The sequence below is a fragment of the Bufo gargarizans genome, chromosome 10 (assembly GCF_014858855.1).
Source record: "Bufo gargarizans isolate SCDJY-AF-19 chromosome 10, ASM1485885v1, whole genome shotgun sequence".
Classification (NCBI taxonomy): domain Eukaryota; kingdom Metazoa; phylum Chordata; class Amphibia; order Anura; family Bufonidae; genus Bufo; species Bufo gargarizans.
In genome coordinates, this window is record NC_058089.1 from 3,122,074 (window position 1) to 3,137,746 (window position 15,673).

A 15,673-nucleotide genomic window follows, 5' to 3' on the forward strand; every position below is an offset into this window, starting at 1 on the left:
ATGTAAACCCCTTCCTGCCATACCTCAGTGCCAGTGTCGTGTTTGGGCTCATTAGCTAGGTTCCTGGTTCTTGCTTCTGTGCTGATCTGGATTGCTCGTGTTTTTCACCTCGTCTCGTCCTTTGACCACTCTCTGTCTATTGTTTTTTGTACTGCGTTGTCCTCCTGGTTGTGACCCATTTACGTACGACTGTCTTTGTGCTTCTAGGCATTTGTCTGTCTCTGCACCTTAGTAGCGTAGGGACTGTCGACCAGTTGTGGTGTTGCTACCTAGAGCTTACACTGCAAGAAGATAGGGAAAGCAGGCTGGGTTCTAAGGTAGGGCTCACTGTCCACGTGTGTCCCTACCTACAGGCGTTAAAACTACTTCTTCAGGAAAAATTACAAATGAAAGACTGAGACAACGGGCACAACATTTAGAGAATTTACAACAAGGCGTGTACATGTGGTGATGCATCATCAAGAAGAGCACTAAACTGGTATTGTTACAAGTGGACAAGGTCAGCGGAGATGGTGAGTGTAGATTGGGGATTAGGTAAGTACTTTTTATTTGGAGAAGAGAAAAGGAGCCGACGCAGAGGTGCTCCCCCTAGTGGTGGCTGCAGGCAGTTTTAGAATATACTGTGTAGAGGGAAGCAGGAGCTATGGCGCTGTACAGAGGAGATTCAGCAATGCATTAATAAGCGTAAATATACTGAGAAATACGGGACACAGAATGAGTTCCGTATTAATAAAGCACAACTTTTATCCACCCAGAAATCGGGTAAAGTTACTGAAAGTGTGACTTTTAAATTAAAATATCCATCTAACATCAGTTCGGGCTCTTACGAAGTTTAGCTATGTGGCCCTATGATATATGAAGACGCTAATGGACATATAGATTACCCTACTGTACAACAAATATACATTTACACAGGACGCATCTTAATGTGGAATCCACCAGAGCTCTCATAGTGGATTCACAACAAACCCTGGAGAAATTACAGCAGGATCTTATTGTAGATTTCTGCTTATATAGTATAAAGCAGGCATGCCTAACCTGCGGCCCTCCAGCTGTTGCAAAACAACTCCCAGCAGCAGGGCATGGTGGGAATTGTAGTTTTACAACAGCTAGAGGGCCACAGGTTGAGCATGCCTGGTATATAGTGTCAGTGTACAGTGCGTCATGTCAGTATATAGGGTGTAGTGTCAGTGTACAGTGTGTAGTGTCAGTATATAGGGTGTAGTGTCAGTGTACAGTGTGTAGTGTCAGTATATAGGGTGTAGTGTCAGTGTACAGTGTGTAGTGTCAGTATATAGGGTGTAGTGTCAGTGTACAGTGTGCAGTGTCTGTATATAGTGTGTAGTGTCAGTATACAGTGTGTAGTGTCAGTATACAGTGTGTAGTGTCAGTGTACAGTGTCAGTATACAGTGTGTAGTGTCAGTATACAGTGTGCAGTGTCTGTATATAGTGTGTAGTGTCAGTATACAGTGCGTAGTGTCAGTATATAGTGTGTAGTGTCAGTATACAGTGTCTGTATATAGAGTGTAGTGTCAGTATACAGTGTCTGTATATAGTGTCAGTATACAGTGTGTAGTGTCAGTGTACAGTGTCTATATATAGCGTGTAGTGTCAGTATATAGTGTGTAGTGTCAGTATACAGTGTACAGTGTCAGTATAGTGTGTAGTGTCAGTGTACAGTGTCAGTATATAGTGTGTAGTGTCAGTATACAGTGTCTGTATATAGTGTGTAGTGTCAGTGTGCAGTGTCAGTGTACAGGGTGTAGTGTCAGTGTACAGGGTGTAGTGTCATAATATAGTGTACAGTGTCGGTGTACAGGGTGTAGTGTCAGTATATAGTGTGTAGTGTCAGTATACAGTGTCTGTATATAGAGTGTAGTGTCAGTATACAGTGTGTAGTGTCAGTATACAGTGTCTGTATATAGTGTCAGTATACAGTGTGTAGTGTCAGTGTACAGTGTCTATATATAGCGTGTAGTGTCAGTATATAGTGTGTAGTGTCAGTATACAGTGTACAGTGTCAGTATAGTGTGTAGTGTCAGTGTACAGTGTCAGTATATAGTGTGTAGTGTCAGTATACAGTGTCTGTATATAGTGTGTAGTGTCAGTGTGCAGTGTCAGTATACAGGGTGTAGTGTCAGTGTACAGGGCGTAGTGTCAGTGTACAGGGCGTAGTGTCAGTATACAGGATGTAGTGTCAGTATACAGGGTGTAGTGTCAGTATACAGGGTGTAGTGTCAGTGTACAGGGTGTAGTGTCAGTATACAGGGTGTAGTGGCAGTGTACAGGGTGTAGTGTCAGTATACAGGATGTAGTGTCAGTATACAGGGTGTAGTGGCAGTGTACAGGGTGTAGTGGCAGTGTACAGGGTGCAGTGTCAGTGTACAGGGTGCAGTGTCAGTGTACAGGGTGCAGTGTCAGTGTCCAGGGTACAGTGTCCAGGGTGCAGTGTCAGTGTCCAGGGTGCAGTGTCAGTGTCCAGGGTGCAGTGTCAGTGTACAGGGTGCAGTGTCAGTGTACAGGGTGCAGTGTCAGTGTACAGGGTGCAGTGTCAGTGTACAGGATGTAGTGTCAGTATACAGGGTGTAGTGTCAGTATACAGGGTGTAGTGTCAGTGTACACCAGTAGATGTCAGTCTTGAGTTTCCTTCTTCTGAAGTTCTGAGGTGAAAGTGAAAGTACAGAGCGAGGCCGGAGCGGCGCCATCACAGATCAGGGTGGAGGCTCCTGGCCTCAGGGCTGAGGAGAACATGTCGGAGCTCACAACCGTCCTCTACTCACTGCTGATGGCAGTGCTGACTGCAGGTAGGTCTCCGGGGTAGGAGTGATGTCAGGTAAGTGTCAGTTTGCCGATTCCTAGTACTGCAGCAGGCAGGGAGCTCCGCTCCGGGTCACCGCCCTTCCAGGCTGTAGATTGTGTATGGCAGCGGTAAGTGCTCTTGTCTGTGGTAATATTACCGGATAGCTCAGGGTCTTGTCTCAGCTCGTCTCCCCGACCAGGAGATGGTCACACATGGTCCCAGGATCTGGCCTCAGCAACCCCCTTCCAGTACACCCAGCATTGCTGGGCCAGCAACCATCACCCAACTCCCTGCCTCCTGGTCCTGATAGTTCACCTGCCAGCTCCGACCTCCCCTGATGTCCATGATGAAGTCCATGCTTCGCTCCATTCCTGGTCCTGTCTCCACACTGAGCAGGAAGACACAGAGGCCGCACATCTCCCTCTGAACTCCTGCAGGACACAGGGACTAACAGCTCCTCATACCAGGGACACCAAGCCCTGTCACATGTATATCTGTGGGTTACAGCTGATTGGGGTGTATATCTGTGGGTTACAGCTGATTGGGGTGTATATCTGTGGGTTACGGCTGATCGGGGTGTATATCTGTGGGTTGCGGCTGATCGGGTGTATATCTGTGGGTTGCGGCTGATCGGGGTGTATATCTGTGGGTTGCGGCTGATCGGGGTGTATATCTGTGGGTTGCGGCTGATCGGGGTGTATATCTGTGGGTTGCGGCTGATCGGGGTGTATATCTGTGGGTTGCGGCTGATCGGGGTGTATATCTGTGGGTTGCGCCTAATCGGGGTGTATATCTGTGGGTTGCGCCTGATCGGGGTGTATATCTGTGGGTTGCGCCTGATCGGGGTGTATATCTGTTGTTTTGTGGCTGATCGGGGTGTATATCTGTTGTTTTGTGGCTGATCGGGGTGTATATCTGTGGGTTGCGGCTGATCGGGGTGTATATCTGTGGGTTGCGGCTGATCGGGTGTATATCTGTGGGTTGCGGCTGATCAGGGTGTATATCTGTGGGTTGCGGCTGATCGGGTGTATATCTGTGGGTTTTGGCTGATCGGGGTGTATATCTGTTGTTTTGTGGCTGATCGGGGTGTATATCTGTTGTTTTGTGGCTGATCGGGGTGTATATCTGTTGTTTTGCGGCTGATCGGGGTGTAGATCTGTGGGTTGCGGCTGATCGGGGTGTAGATCTGTGGGTTGCGGCTGATCGGGGTGTAGATCTGTGGGTTGCGGCTGATCGGGGTGTATATCTGTTGTTTTGTGGCTGATCGGGGTGTATATCTGTGGGTTGCGGCTGATCGGGGTGTATATCTGTGGGTTGCGGCTGATCGGGTGTATATCTGTGGGTTGCGCCTGATCGGGGTGTATATCTGTGGGTTGCGGCTGATCGGGGTGTATATCTGTGGGTTGCGGCTGATCAGGTGTATATCTGTGGGTTTTGGCTGATCGGGGTGTATATCTGGGTTTTGGCTGATCGGGGTGTATATCTGGGTTTTGGCTGATCGGGGTGTATATCTTGTTTTGTGGCTGATCGGGGTGTATATCTGTTGTTTTGTGGCTGATCGGGGTGTATATCTGTTGTTTTGCGGCTGATCGGGGTGTATATCTGTTGTTTTGCGGCTGATCGGGGTGTATATCTGTGGGTTGCGGCTGATCGGGGTGTATATCTGTGGGTTGCGGCTGATCGGGGTGTATATCTGTGGGTTGCGGCTGATCGGGGTGTATATCTGTGGGTTGCGGCTGATCGGGGTGTATATCTGTGGGTTGCGGCTGATCGGGGTGTATATCTGTGGGTTGTGGCTGATCGGGGTGTATATCTGTGGGTTGTGGCTGATCGGGTGTATATCTGTGGGTTGTGGCTGATCGGGTGTATATCTGTGGGTTGTGGCTGATCGGGTGTATATCTGTGGGTTGCGGCTGATCGGGGTGTATATCTGTGGGTTGCGGCTGATCGGGTGTATATCTGTGGGTTTTGGCTGATCGGGGTGTATATCTGTGGGTTGCGGCTGATCGGGGTGTATATCTGTGGGTTTTGGCTGATCGGGGTGTATATCTGTGGGTTGCGGCTGATCGGGGTGTATATCTGTGGGTTGCGGCTGATCGGGGTGTATATCTGTGGGTTGCGGCTGATCGGGGTGTATATCTGTGGGTTGCGGCTGATCGGGGTGTATATCTGTGGGTTGCGGCTGATCGGGTGTATATCTGTGGGTTTTGGCTGATCGGGGTGTATATCTGTGGGTTGCGGCTGATCGGGGTGTATATCTGTGGGTTTTGGCTGATCGGGGTGTATATCTGTGGGTTATGATTGAGCATGGTGCATATGTTTGGTGTGACATCTCGGGGTCTCTTGACTCTCTGGCATTGCCGCCATCTTGATTCAAGGAGCCGCTCCTCCACTGTAGGTTCTGGAGACTAACTGACCAGTCACCACCCACCAAAACCACGTATCGTTCTTCCCCCACGCAGCCAACATGCGGACACTGGAAGACACATTGGGGGTCATTTATGAAGACTTTTACTCCTTATTTTAATGCTGCGTTTGACTCGTAGGAATATCGGGGGAGTGTCACAGTTCACACCGATCATTTCAGAAATCCTGTATCCAGGAGGGTCCGTGCCCCAAGTCCCTGATGTAGTGAGCCGGCTACATGGCAGACACTTCCCGAGTGTCTATCCTGGTACCCCAACTCACCGTTCCCCAAGAAAAAGATGTTGTGTCTGTAGCAGGGCTGGAATGAGGCGTGACGCCACCATTTTTTGTCCTGACCAGCCTGCCCTATGCATAGGGGAGTGTTTCCGCAAGTACCACACACAGGTACACTATTAGTGTAGGGATTGCGTGACACAGGACAGGCACACAGGGGTCTTAGGGCCCATTCACACAGAGCTGCCACAAACCTCTCCTTTTACCTGGGACAAAGTGCATAATGTACTTCGCCACATCTCTGGGCGCTTTGCACATTGTCCCATGGGGAAGGAGAGGTTTGTCCTCTAAAGGTAGAAAAAATAAAAATAAAATCACAAGTAAGCAAAAAAGTTAATGTTCTTTTTCAAATGTTATATAAAGTTTGCTGCCTTTTTTTTTTTTTAAGCTTCTAGGTGGACCAAGCGATCAACCAGCTGCAGCACTGATGTGTCGGTGTATGCGGTGCTGCAAGACGAGATTCCTCCTCTGCAGTAAAAAAGATACATTTGCCGAGGCTTATGAGCTGAGGGGCGGTGTTCATATGCTTTGGCAAACACTTTGTATAAAAAATAAAAAATACTCTGGCAATGATTTATTCATCCACATCAATTGATGTGAATGGAGAAATCGGGTTTGCCAGGGCATACGAGCTGAAGTGGGTTTGGATGTTGGGCGGAGCTCCTATGTCCTGGCAGACGCCTTTCCCTTTTTTTTTTGCCCATTTTTGGGCAGAGATTTTTTTGGGGCGAGTTCATGTGCCAAAAAATAAAATTTGACAAGTTAGTAGAATATGAGACTAAGAAAAAAATAAATAAAATCATTTTCCGCTAACTTGTGCCAAAAAAAAAATCTTCTATGAACTCGCCATGCCCCTTACAGAATACCTTGGGGTGTCTTCTTTCCAAAATGGGGTCACATGTGGGGTATTTATACTGCCCTGGCATTTTAGGGGCCCTAAAGCGTGAGAAGAAGTCTGGAATCCAAATGCGTAAAAATGCCCTGTGAAATCCTAAAGGTACTCATTGGAATTTGGGCCCCTTTGTGCACCTAGGCTGCAAAAAAGAGTCACACGTGGTATCGCCGTACTCAGAAGAAGTAGGGCAATGTGTTTTGGGGTGTATTGTTACATATACCCATGCTGGGTGTGAGAATTATCTCTGTAAATGACAACTTTTTAATTTTTTTTTTTTTTTATACAAAGTTGTCTCACAATTTAGCCCCGCCCAAAATGCCAGAACAGTAAACACACCCCACAAATGACCCCATTTCGGAAAGTAGACACCCCAAGGTAATCACTGAGGGGCATAGTGAGTCCGTGGGAGATTTAATTTTTTTTCCCACAAGTTAGCAGAAATGGAAACTTTATTATTATTTTTTTTCCTCACAGTGTCATTTTCTGCTAACTTGTGAAAAAAAATTAAATCATACATAAACTCACCATGTCCCTCCGCGAATACTTTGGGGTGTCTTCTTTCTAAAATGGGGTCATTTGGGGGGTATTTATACTATCCTGGCATTCTAGCACCTCAGGAAACATGACAGGTGCTCAGAAAGTCAGAGCTGCTTCAAAATGCGGAAATTCACATTTTTGTACCATAGTTTGTAAACGCTATAACTTTTGCGCAAACCAATAAATATACACTTATTGGATTTTTTTTATCAAAGACATGTAGCACAATAAATTCTGACACAAACTTGTATAGAAATGTAATTATATTTAAACAATTTTACCAGAAAAAGTTAAAAATACACTTTTTTTGAGAAAATTGCGGTCTTTTTGGATTAATATCAGAAAAACTAAAAATCTCAGCAGCAATCAAATACCACCAAAAGAAAGCTCTATTAGTGAGAAGAAAAGGAGGTAAAATTCATTTGGGTGGTAAGTTGCATGACCGAGCAATAAACCGTTAAAGTTGTGAAGTGCAGAATTGTAAAAAAAAAAAAAAAAGGGCCTGGTCACTAGGGGGGTATAAACCTGTGGTCCTTAAGTGGTTAAAGGCAATGAACATCCATTTAGACTAAAATGAATTGGATATCAATGTATTTACCTAAAAAGGCACAACAGAGCTGAGGTCTGATGAAATATATATATATTTTTCATATTTTCCTCCTCTGAACCCTAGTTGTGTCTTATGGGGTGAAAAATATGTTATATAACAATTAGGGGTGCACCGAAATTCCGGCAGCCGAAAATATCGGCCGAAAATGCACCTAATCCATTTCGGCCGATATTTGTACATATCGGCAGAAAATAGCGGGAGGGACTGGGAGGAGGAGCTGGGGGCCGGTGTGTTCACTGTGCTCCGGCCCCCAGCTCCAGTAGTTATAAAATGTGTACAATTAATACGGATTCTATTCATGAGGCCCCCTCTACGCACATCCTACTCACAGGGCTGTGCTGGCCGGCCGGGCAGACGAGCGGCAGCGTCACGACTGACGTCATGTGCCCGGCCTACTTTCTGAATGAAGGAGGCGGCGCAGGCATGTGACGTCAGTCGTGACGCTGCCGCTCGTCTGCCCGGCCGGCCAGCACAGCCCTGTGAGTAGGATGTGCGTAGAGGGGGCCTCATGAATAGAATCCGTATTAATTGTACACATTTTATAACTACTGGAGCTGGGGGCCGGAGCACAGTGAACACACCGGCCCCCAGCTCCTCCTCCCAGTCCCTCCCGCTATTTTCTATTAATTGTACAATGGGGGGGGGTCTGTGGATGGCACTGTTATGGGGTGGGTGGGGGTCTGTGGATGGCACTGTTATGGGGTGGGTGGGGGTCTGTGGATGGCACTGTTATGAGGTGGGGGGGTCTGTGGATGGCACTGTTATGGGGTGGGTGGGGGTCTGTGGATAGCACTGTTATGGGGTGGGGGGTCTTTTAAAAGTATTTGGGCAAAAAGGCAGTTTCGGTTTCGGTCAAGGGGTATCCTGAATTTTCGGTTTCGGACCAGAATTTTCATTTCGGTGCACCCCTAATAACAATGAAAGTTTTTTTGCCAGAAATGTAGTAAATCGGTGATGGACAAGAGCACTTCACTCATTGCCAATTTGATATTGGAGTTGAAGGGGCCGTAGATAATTCCGCAGAAGGGTCCTCTGATATGACCCTTGTATTTAGGAAGTGTGGCAGTAATAGCACGGGCCCTGCTCCTTATGGACCCGTCTTACTAAACTTTCTACCTTTGACTTTAGACATAAATCTATAAAGGCAGCTGAGGGGTGATCTTGATTCAATGATTTCCATCCTTATAGGAGTGTGAACAGCGTCTGACCCCTATATTATTGACCCGGTCTTTTCAGGGCCACCAATACATTATAGCCTCCCCTGTTCTGTTACTCACGGCCTCCACCATCTTCTGGGAGGGGGTAGGTTGGGACGTGAGACCCCGCTCGTGTGTTTGCTGACCTCAAATATTCAGTTTCCAGAGACACTATTCTCTTCTTATTTCTTCAGATGGTCTGATCGTCACGATGAAGGCGCCACTTATCTCGGCCATGAGAGATGAGAATGTGACAATCCCCTGTGAGTTTTCAGACTTTATTTCTTGGAGAGCTATGAATGTGCAATGGATCAAATCACAGAATGGAATTAGGACTGAAGTGTTCCGGTATATACCCGGACGGCCGAAGGCCTTCAGAGCCGGATCCTATATGGAGGAGGAGAGCGAAATCCAGAGAGGAAATGCCGCCCTTCACATCCCGCGGGTGCAGCTCAGTGACGATGGAGAATACATCTGTGTTGTTGTAGTGACCCCGGACTACAAGGAAGGGAGAAGCACTCTGGAGGTGTCGGGTGAGTCGCACAGGTGTCGGGTGGGTTTCTATGCTTATTAATACATATTACTGCTTTATTCACAAGAACAATATATGGTTATAAAGACACCAGTAATATGTGTTAGCTAAACCACTCCACTCTCTCTTACCCCCCCCTATCTTTATAGGAGTGGGCTGGTCTGACTTCCTATCGGGAGGGAGAGCTAGCTAGGCTAGTGAGGAGATGGGGAGCACATTCATCAACCCCTGCTCCTTAGGGCATTAGGACCAGAAATCCAGCTCTACTTTGAGGAACACTGCTCCTGAGAGACAGGAAGGTCCAAGGGCCACAGAGTCCATCCAAGCTATGGCATACAAGAAAGCAGAGTGCTCAGGAAATACAGTTTACAGACACTGCTGCAAGGTGGGGGAGAACAAGTCAAGATACCCATCATCCCAGTTTAGGCAAGTTTGAAGGCCTGCATTACATAGTGGACACCTACAGTCACAGGTGCCAGCTTTATAGCCGTAGTAAAGAGGGATGAGGAGAGAGAGACTTTGTAAGCTAACAGATTTCTGAATGCCAGGAATTGCCATCTGACCAGCCACCACACCTCATCTGGTGACAGAGACTGCACCATGTACTCAATATTGCTGGATTATTATTTGCACTCAGTAAAGAAAACAGTTTGTTATTTTTCAATGTCTGGCTGATTCCTTCACCCCTTTTCACAATACAAAATCCCAGGGAGCATAGGCCTGAGGGAGTACACCGGGACACAACATCTCAACAGGGCCACGATCACTCGTATCCTCTGCACTGGTTCCTCAGGGGCTCGCTGCACATCCATACATCGGTCACAATTAACACACCCCAAATAAAACCACTGTCCTCAGGCAAACACTTTCACAGGTCCAAAGTGCCTACTTCTTGTGCATCCGCTTAACCACCTCTCATTTTGCTGTATGGAAGCACATGTAAGACCTACCTCAGTCGTAGGAGGGACAGTGAGCTTCAAAGACTGTCTTGGCCAAGGTTGTCACTTGGGATCTATTGTATATCTAGTGAACACTGTGCCCTTTGGTGACACGGCCACTCCTGTGCCCTTTGGTGACACGGCCACAGAGCTATATGATGGCTTGCTATTTTTCTATTTTAATAGTTCTGATATTTTTGGACACGGCGATACTTGTAATAGGGGTGCTCTTCTGATTGCTTGTCCCGTTGACCATAAATGAGAACTATTATGGTTTTAACACTGTACCTGCTGAGCTGTGCCTCTTTGATGAATTTAAAGGCAGTGTAATGACCAGCGGGTGAGAACTCGCTGTCTCACGTGACCGACTACCTCTAAGGACGATGTCTGAGTACACCCCTCGTTTTTCACACGTACCTCTGAGGGTGAGGATAGACTTTCCTGAGGGGTGTACCAGGTGTTACCTCAGAGGGGAATTGGAACACGAGGGAATCGGGACCTGAGTGTAAATCCACTGGACTGACCTCCAGGTAACACGATACACCCATTGGATGCTAGGAGGCCAGAGGCTGATTCGATGGAAGCATAATCAGGGTACGAAGCAGAAGTCAGGGCTGGAGGCAGTCAGGCAAAGTCCATAAAATGTAATCCGAAGTCCAGTACACAGAATAATACAGTTGGAGGAGGCGCCTTTAAATGCACATTGCAGACCAGCCATAGGCTGGGGAAAATAGAGGGTGAGCACATGCTGCCTGACAAAAGGAGAGACATGCACGCCCTAACAAACAATACAGGACTCTGAGCCGGAGTGCAAACTCCAATCAGAGCTAGAAGGAGGATGCCAGACACTACATAGCTGCACCCCTGCCAGCAAGGATAAGGAAGCGCCGACACAGGGAGTATACAACAATTATGCTACCCTCTGCCTGCACACTTGCCAGCGGCAGCAGGAGGAAGTGAAGGAGCCTAATGCCTGTGCCTGCGTGTAGGTGCAGCGCAGGCACAGAGAGGTAGGCTAACAGTCCCCCCCCCACACACACACAATTTACACCCCCTCTCCTCGGGCCTGGCCCTTGAAAAAAAAAAATTGCTGAAGAAGAGGGGCATTGGTGTTCTCTCTTGGTTCCCAAGACCTTTTCACAGGACCAAATCCTTTTCAGTCTATGAGAAACAAGGTCCTACCTCTTCTCTTCTTCATGCCCAGAATACTTTTGACCTTGTAGACATTCCTTTCACTGACCGAAGTAGGAGTAGGGGCAGGTTTTTTACAGAAACGATTGAGGACGACTGGCTTCAGCATAGAGACATGGAAAGAATTCGGTACCCGGAGAGAGGCAGGCAAGTTCAACTTGTAGGACACATCATTAATTGTCTCTTGGACTTCAAATGGACCAATAAAGCGTGGACCCAATTTATAAGAAGGTATCTTAAGGCCTCATGCACACAACTGTATGTATTTTGCGGTCCGCAAAAAATACGGATTACTTTGTGCATTCCGTATTTTGCGGAATGTAACAGCTGGCCCCTAATAGAACAGTACTATCCTTGTCCGTAATGCGGACAATAATAGGACATGTTCTATTTTTTTGCGGAACGAAAATAGACATACGGAAATGGAATGCACACTGAGTACCTTCCATTTTTTTCCGCATACGGTCCACAAAAAACCCCAAACAGACATGGAAAGAGAATACGTTTGTGTGCATGAGGCCTAAGCCAGATGTATTTAGAAGACAACCAGACCTTATCACCAGGACGAAATTAGGGACCACTCCTGCGCCTCCTATCTGCAAAGTCCTTCATTCTTGCAGATGCTTCCTTCAATGCAGTCTGTTTCCTTCCAAAACTTCGAATAATCTCTAGGGATCTCATCAACCACAGGAAGGCTGGAGGTAGACGCTACTGGAAGTGGGATATTGTGTTGTTGGCCATAAACAGTGAAGAATGGTGAAAATTCTGCACAGGGCAAGAGCTTGACCTGCTCATTATAATGTAAGGCTCTGGTTGACCCATTCAATTGGCCATTAGACTGAGGATGATATACTGACGAGAAGTGCAGGGACACTTCCAACAGCTTGCAAAGAGCCCTCCAAAACCTAGAAATGAATTGATCACCTCTATCGGAGACAATACGATAAGGAAAATTATGAAGATGGAAAATGTGCTGGATGAATCTCTTGGCCAGTTGAGTAGCTGAAAGAACACCTGGCAGAGGGAAAAAAATGCGCCATTTTGAAAAGAACTGTCCACATCTACCCAAATGGCGGAGCAGCCAGAAGAAACAGGCAAGTCTATGATAAAGTCAATGGCTATTTGCTGCCAGGGGGTCTCGGGGACAAGAAGAGGAAGCAGGAGACCAGAGGGGTGCTGTTTAGGCATCTTATTCTGTGCACACAAGGGACAGGCTGAGACAAAATCTCGAATAACCTTCCAAGTGGACAGTCACCAGTACCATTGAGTAGGGATCGACCGATTATCGGATTTACCGATATTATCGGCCGATATTCAGGATTTTGAACACTATCGGTATCGGCATCTATTTTGCCGATATTCCGATAGCGTATGGGGAACACAGATCGCGCTGCTGACAGCGCTCTCCGTGTTCCCTCAGCAGCAGCACAGGGGGAGAAGGAGCAGTGTCTCCTCCCCCTGTGCTGCTGCTGCCGCTGCCGCCAATGTAAGGACAGGGGACAGGAGGAGGGGAGGAGCTATGGCCACTGCTCCACCAATGAAGATTAATCTATCATTCATTCATATACAGGAGGCGGGAGCTGCAGAATGACATAGCCTGCTCCCGGCCTCTATGAACTGTAGCTGCGATCTGCGGTAGTTAACTCCTCAGGTGCCGCGGATCGCAGCTACAGCTCATAGAGGTCGGGAGCCGGCTATGTGATCCTGCAGCTCCCGCCTCCTGTATATGAATAAATGCGAGATTAAGCTTCATTGGTGGCGCAGTGCGCCCCCCCAAGCCCCCAGTATCAGACATTGGTGGCGCAGTGCGCCCCCCCCCCCCAGTATTAAGCATTGGTGGCGCAGTGCGCCTCCCCCCCAAGCCCCCCCAGTATTAAGCATTGGTGGCGCAGTGCGCCCCCCCTCCCCCCCAGTTTTTATCTGGAGAATGAAATTAAAGTAGGCAAAGAACAAGGACCATCTAGCTTAACCAAGGATTAAGTCTTTGTGCAGACTGCAGATAGGTAAGATTCTTGTGGTCAATATAGGTCAATATAGATCACCACAAGATGAGCTGCTCCATCCAGAAAGTAACACCAGTCTTCCAGTGTCCTCTTGATGGCCAACAACTCTCTGTCCCTAATCGAGTAGTTGCACTCAAGAGCGGAGAAGTCCTTGAAGAAAAAGCCACAGGTTGTCATCTTCCCAGAGGAAGATTTTTGTGAAAGCACAGCTCAATAGACGATGCATCCACCTCAAGAAAAAATTGCTTAGTAGCATCAGAACGATGAAGCAAAGGCCTGCTTCAGAGCTTGAAAGGCCGATTCAGCCTCAGATATCCAATTCTTTGGATTCGCTTCTTTGCGGGTCAAGCCTGATATGGGAGCTGTCAAGGACATGAAGTGTGGAACAAATTGGTGGTAATAGTTTGCGAACCCTAGGAAATGCTGGATTGCTTTCAAACCAAAAGGACGAGGTCACTTTAAAATAGCTGACAGCGTCTCATACATTTTTGAAACTTGACATACAGTGTCAGGGATCGAACCGGGAGACTCTGGCGTCCTAGGCTGTAGCCTTGCTCACTAGACTACAGAGCTTCCTGGACAGTTTCTGTTACTTTTTTGAACCACCTCCTTGACCTGAATGTTCCTGCTTTTGGTTCGACCAATCAGATCTGTGTATGCCCTATTTAAGGAAGACCATGTCACTTCCTCCCTTGCCAGATTATTGAGCTATCTCAGCCGTAGTCTTGCTTCAGCCTCTCAGTATTTTGTCTGCTAACCTGCTCGTGTACCGAACTCTACCTCCATCGACTACTCTCCTGCCTCATCCTGCCTCATCCTGAATCCTTGCACCTGCCATCTCGTGTACTGAACTCTGCCTCCATTGACTACTCTCTTGCCTCATCCTGAATCCTTGTACCTGCCATCCCGTGTACCGACCCAGGACTGCCTGACTACTCTCTTGCCTTCCTCATTCTTCGGCACTCATCTACCACGTGCACCTTATCGGGTCCATTGAGCCACCGCCATTCCTGCATATCGGGATCATTCATCCATTCCGTTTCCGCGCTCCTCTGTTCCTGTGTCGCTGCCATTGGACTCCTTCCCCTCTTCGAGTAACCTCTACAAGCAATTGTGCAGGTAACCTTAACATACAGACTATTCTCTCCTAATCTTTGCAAAACCTCATGGACTTGTTTCCAGGGGGAAGCCAAATCTGGAGAGAAAAAAACAAGAATTTCGTAAAGGTACATCCCCACGCAGGAATAGAGCAAGTCTGAAGATGTCATTCCGCGGCAGGCAGACCCTGGATATTGGTTGCTACCTGTTGTGATCGAGCCCACTGAACAGAAGACATCTTTCTGGGCAGGACATATTTTTGTAGATACATATCCAAATTAATGTGATAAACTGCCGGTTGCAGAATTGGTGGTAGCAACTAGGGATGAGCGAATCGACTTCAGATGAAACTTCCAAGGTGCTAGTTGGAACCGAACCTGAGTTTGGGAAATGTTTTTTTTACAGTACAAATTAATTTATGAAATTATTATGCAAAGTCTCGCGAGACTTCGCAAAGCAATAACTTTTGGTCATGGGAGCCAATACGTTCTAATACTGCACAGAGCTCCGGCTCCGTACAGTGTGACGACACACAATGCTATGTACCCGTAGGACTGGCTTAGTTGTCCATAGCAACCAATCAGATTCTCCCTTTCATTTTCCAATGAAGCGATAAAAAATAAAAGGAGGAATCTGATAGGTTGTTATGTGCAACTAAGCCAGTTCTACTTTACAGCAGTTTGAAAAATGACTATATATATATATATATATACAGTACAGACCAAAAGTTTGGACACACCTTCTCATTCAAAGAGTTTTCTTTATTTTCATGACTATGAACATTGTAGATTCACACTGAAGGCATCAAAACTATGAATTACCACATGTGGAATTATATACATAACAAAAAAGTGTGAAACAACTGAAAATATGTCATATTCTAGGTTCTTCAAAGTAGCCGCCTTTTGCTTTGATTACTGCTTTGCACACTCTTGGCATTCTCTTGATGAGCTCCAAGAGGTAGTCACCTGAAATGGTCTTCCAACAGTCTTGAAGGAGTTCCCAGAGATGCTTAGCACTTGTTGGCCCTTTTGCCTTCACGCTGCGGTCCAGCTCACCCCAAACCATCTCGATTGGGTTCAGGTCCGGTGACTGTGGAGGCCAGGTCATCTGGCGCAGCACCCCATCACTCTCCTTCATGGTCAAATAGCCCTTACACAGCCTGGAGGTGG

The 15,673-nt window shown here is 47.2% G+C and overlaps 1 protein-coding gene across 1 annotated transcript in view; it reads left to right on the forward strand.

Annotated features, from left to right (window-relative positions):
- Positions 1-2,680: 2,680 nt before the first annotated feature.
- LOC122920837 overlaps positions 2,681-15,673 on the forward strand; it is a 73,327-nt gene continuing 60,334 nt past the window's right edge. Inside the window, exons 1-2 of the mRNA XM_044270592.1 lie at positions 2,681-2,805; positions 8,934-9,272. Of these exons, the coding sequence (XP_044126527.1) occupies positions 2,751-2,805; positions 8,934-9,272 (394 nt within the window). The 5' untranslated portion in view covers positions 2,681-2,750. The remainder of the gene's footprint in view (positions 2,806-8,933; positions 9,273-15,673) is intronic.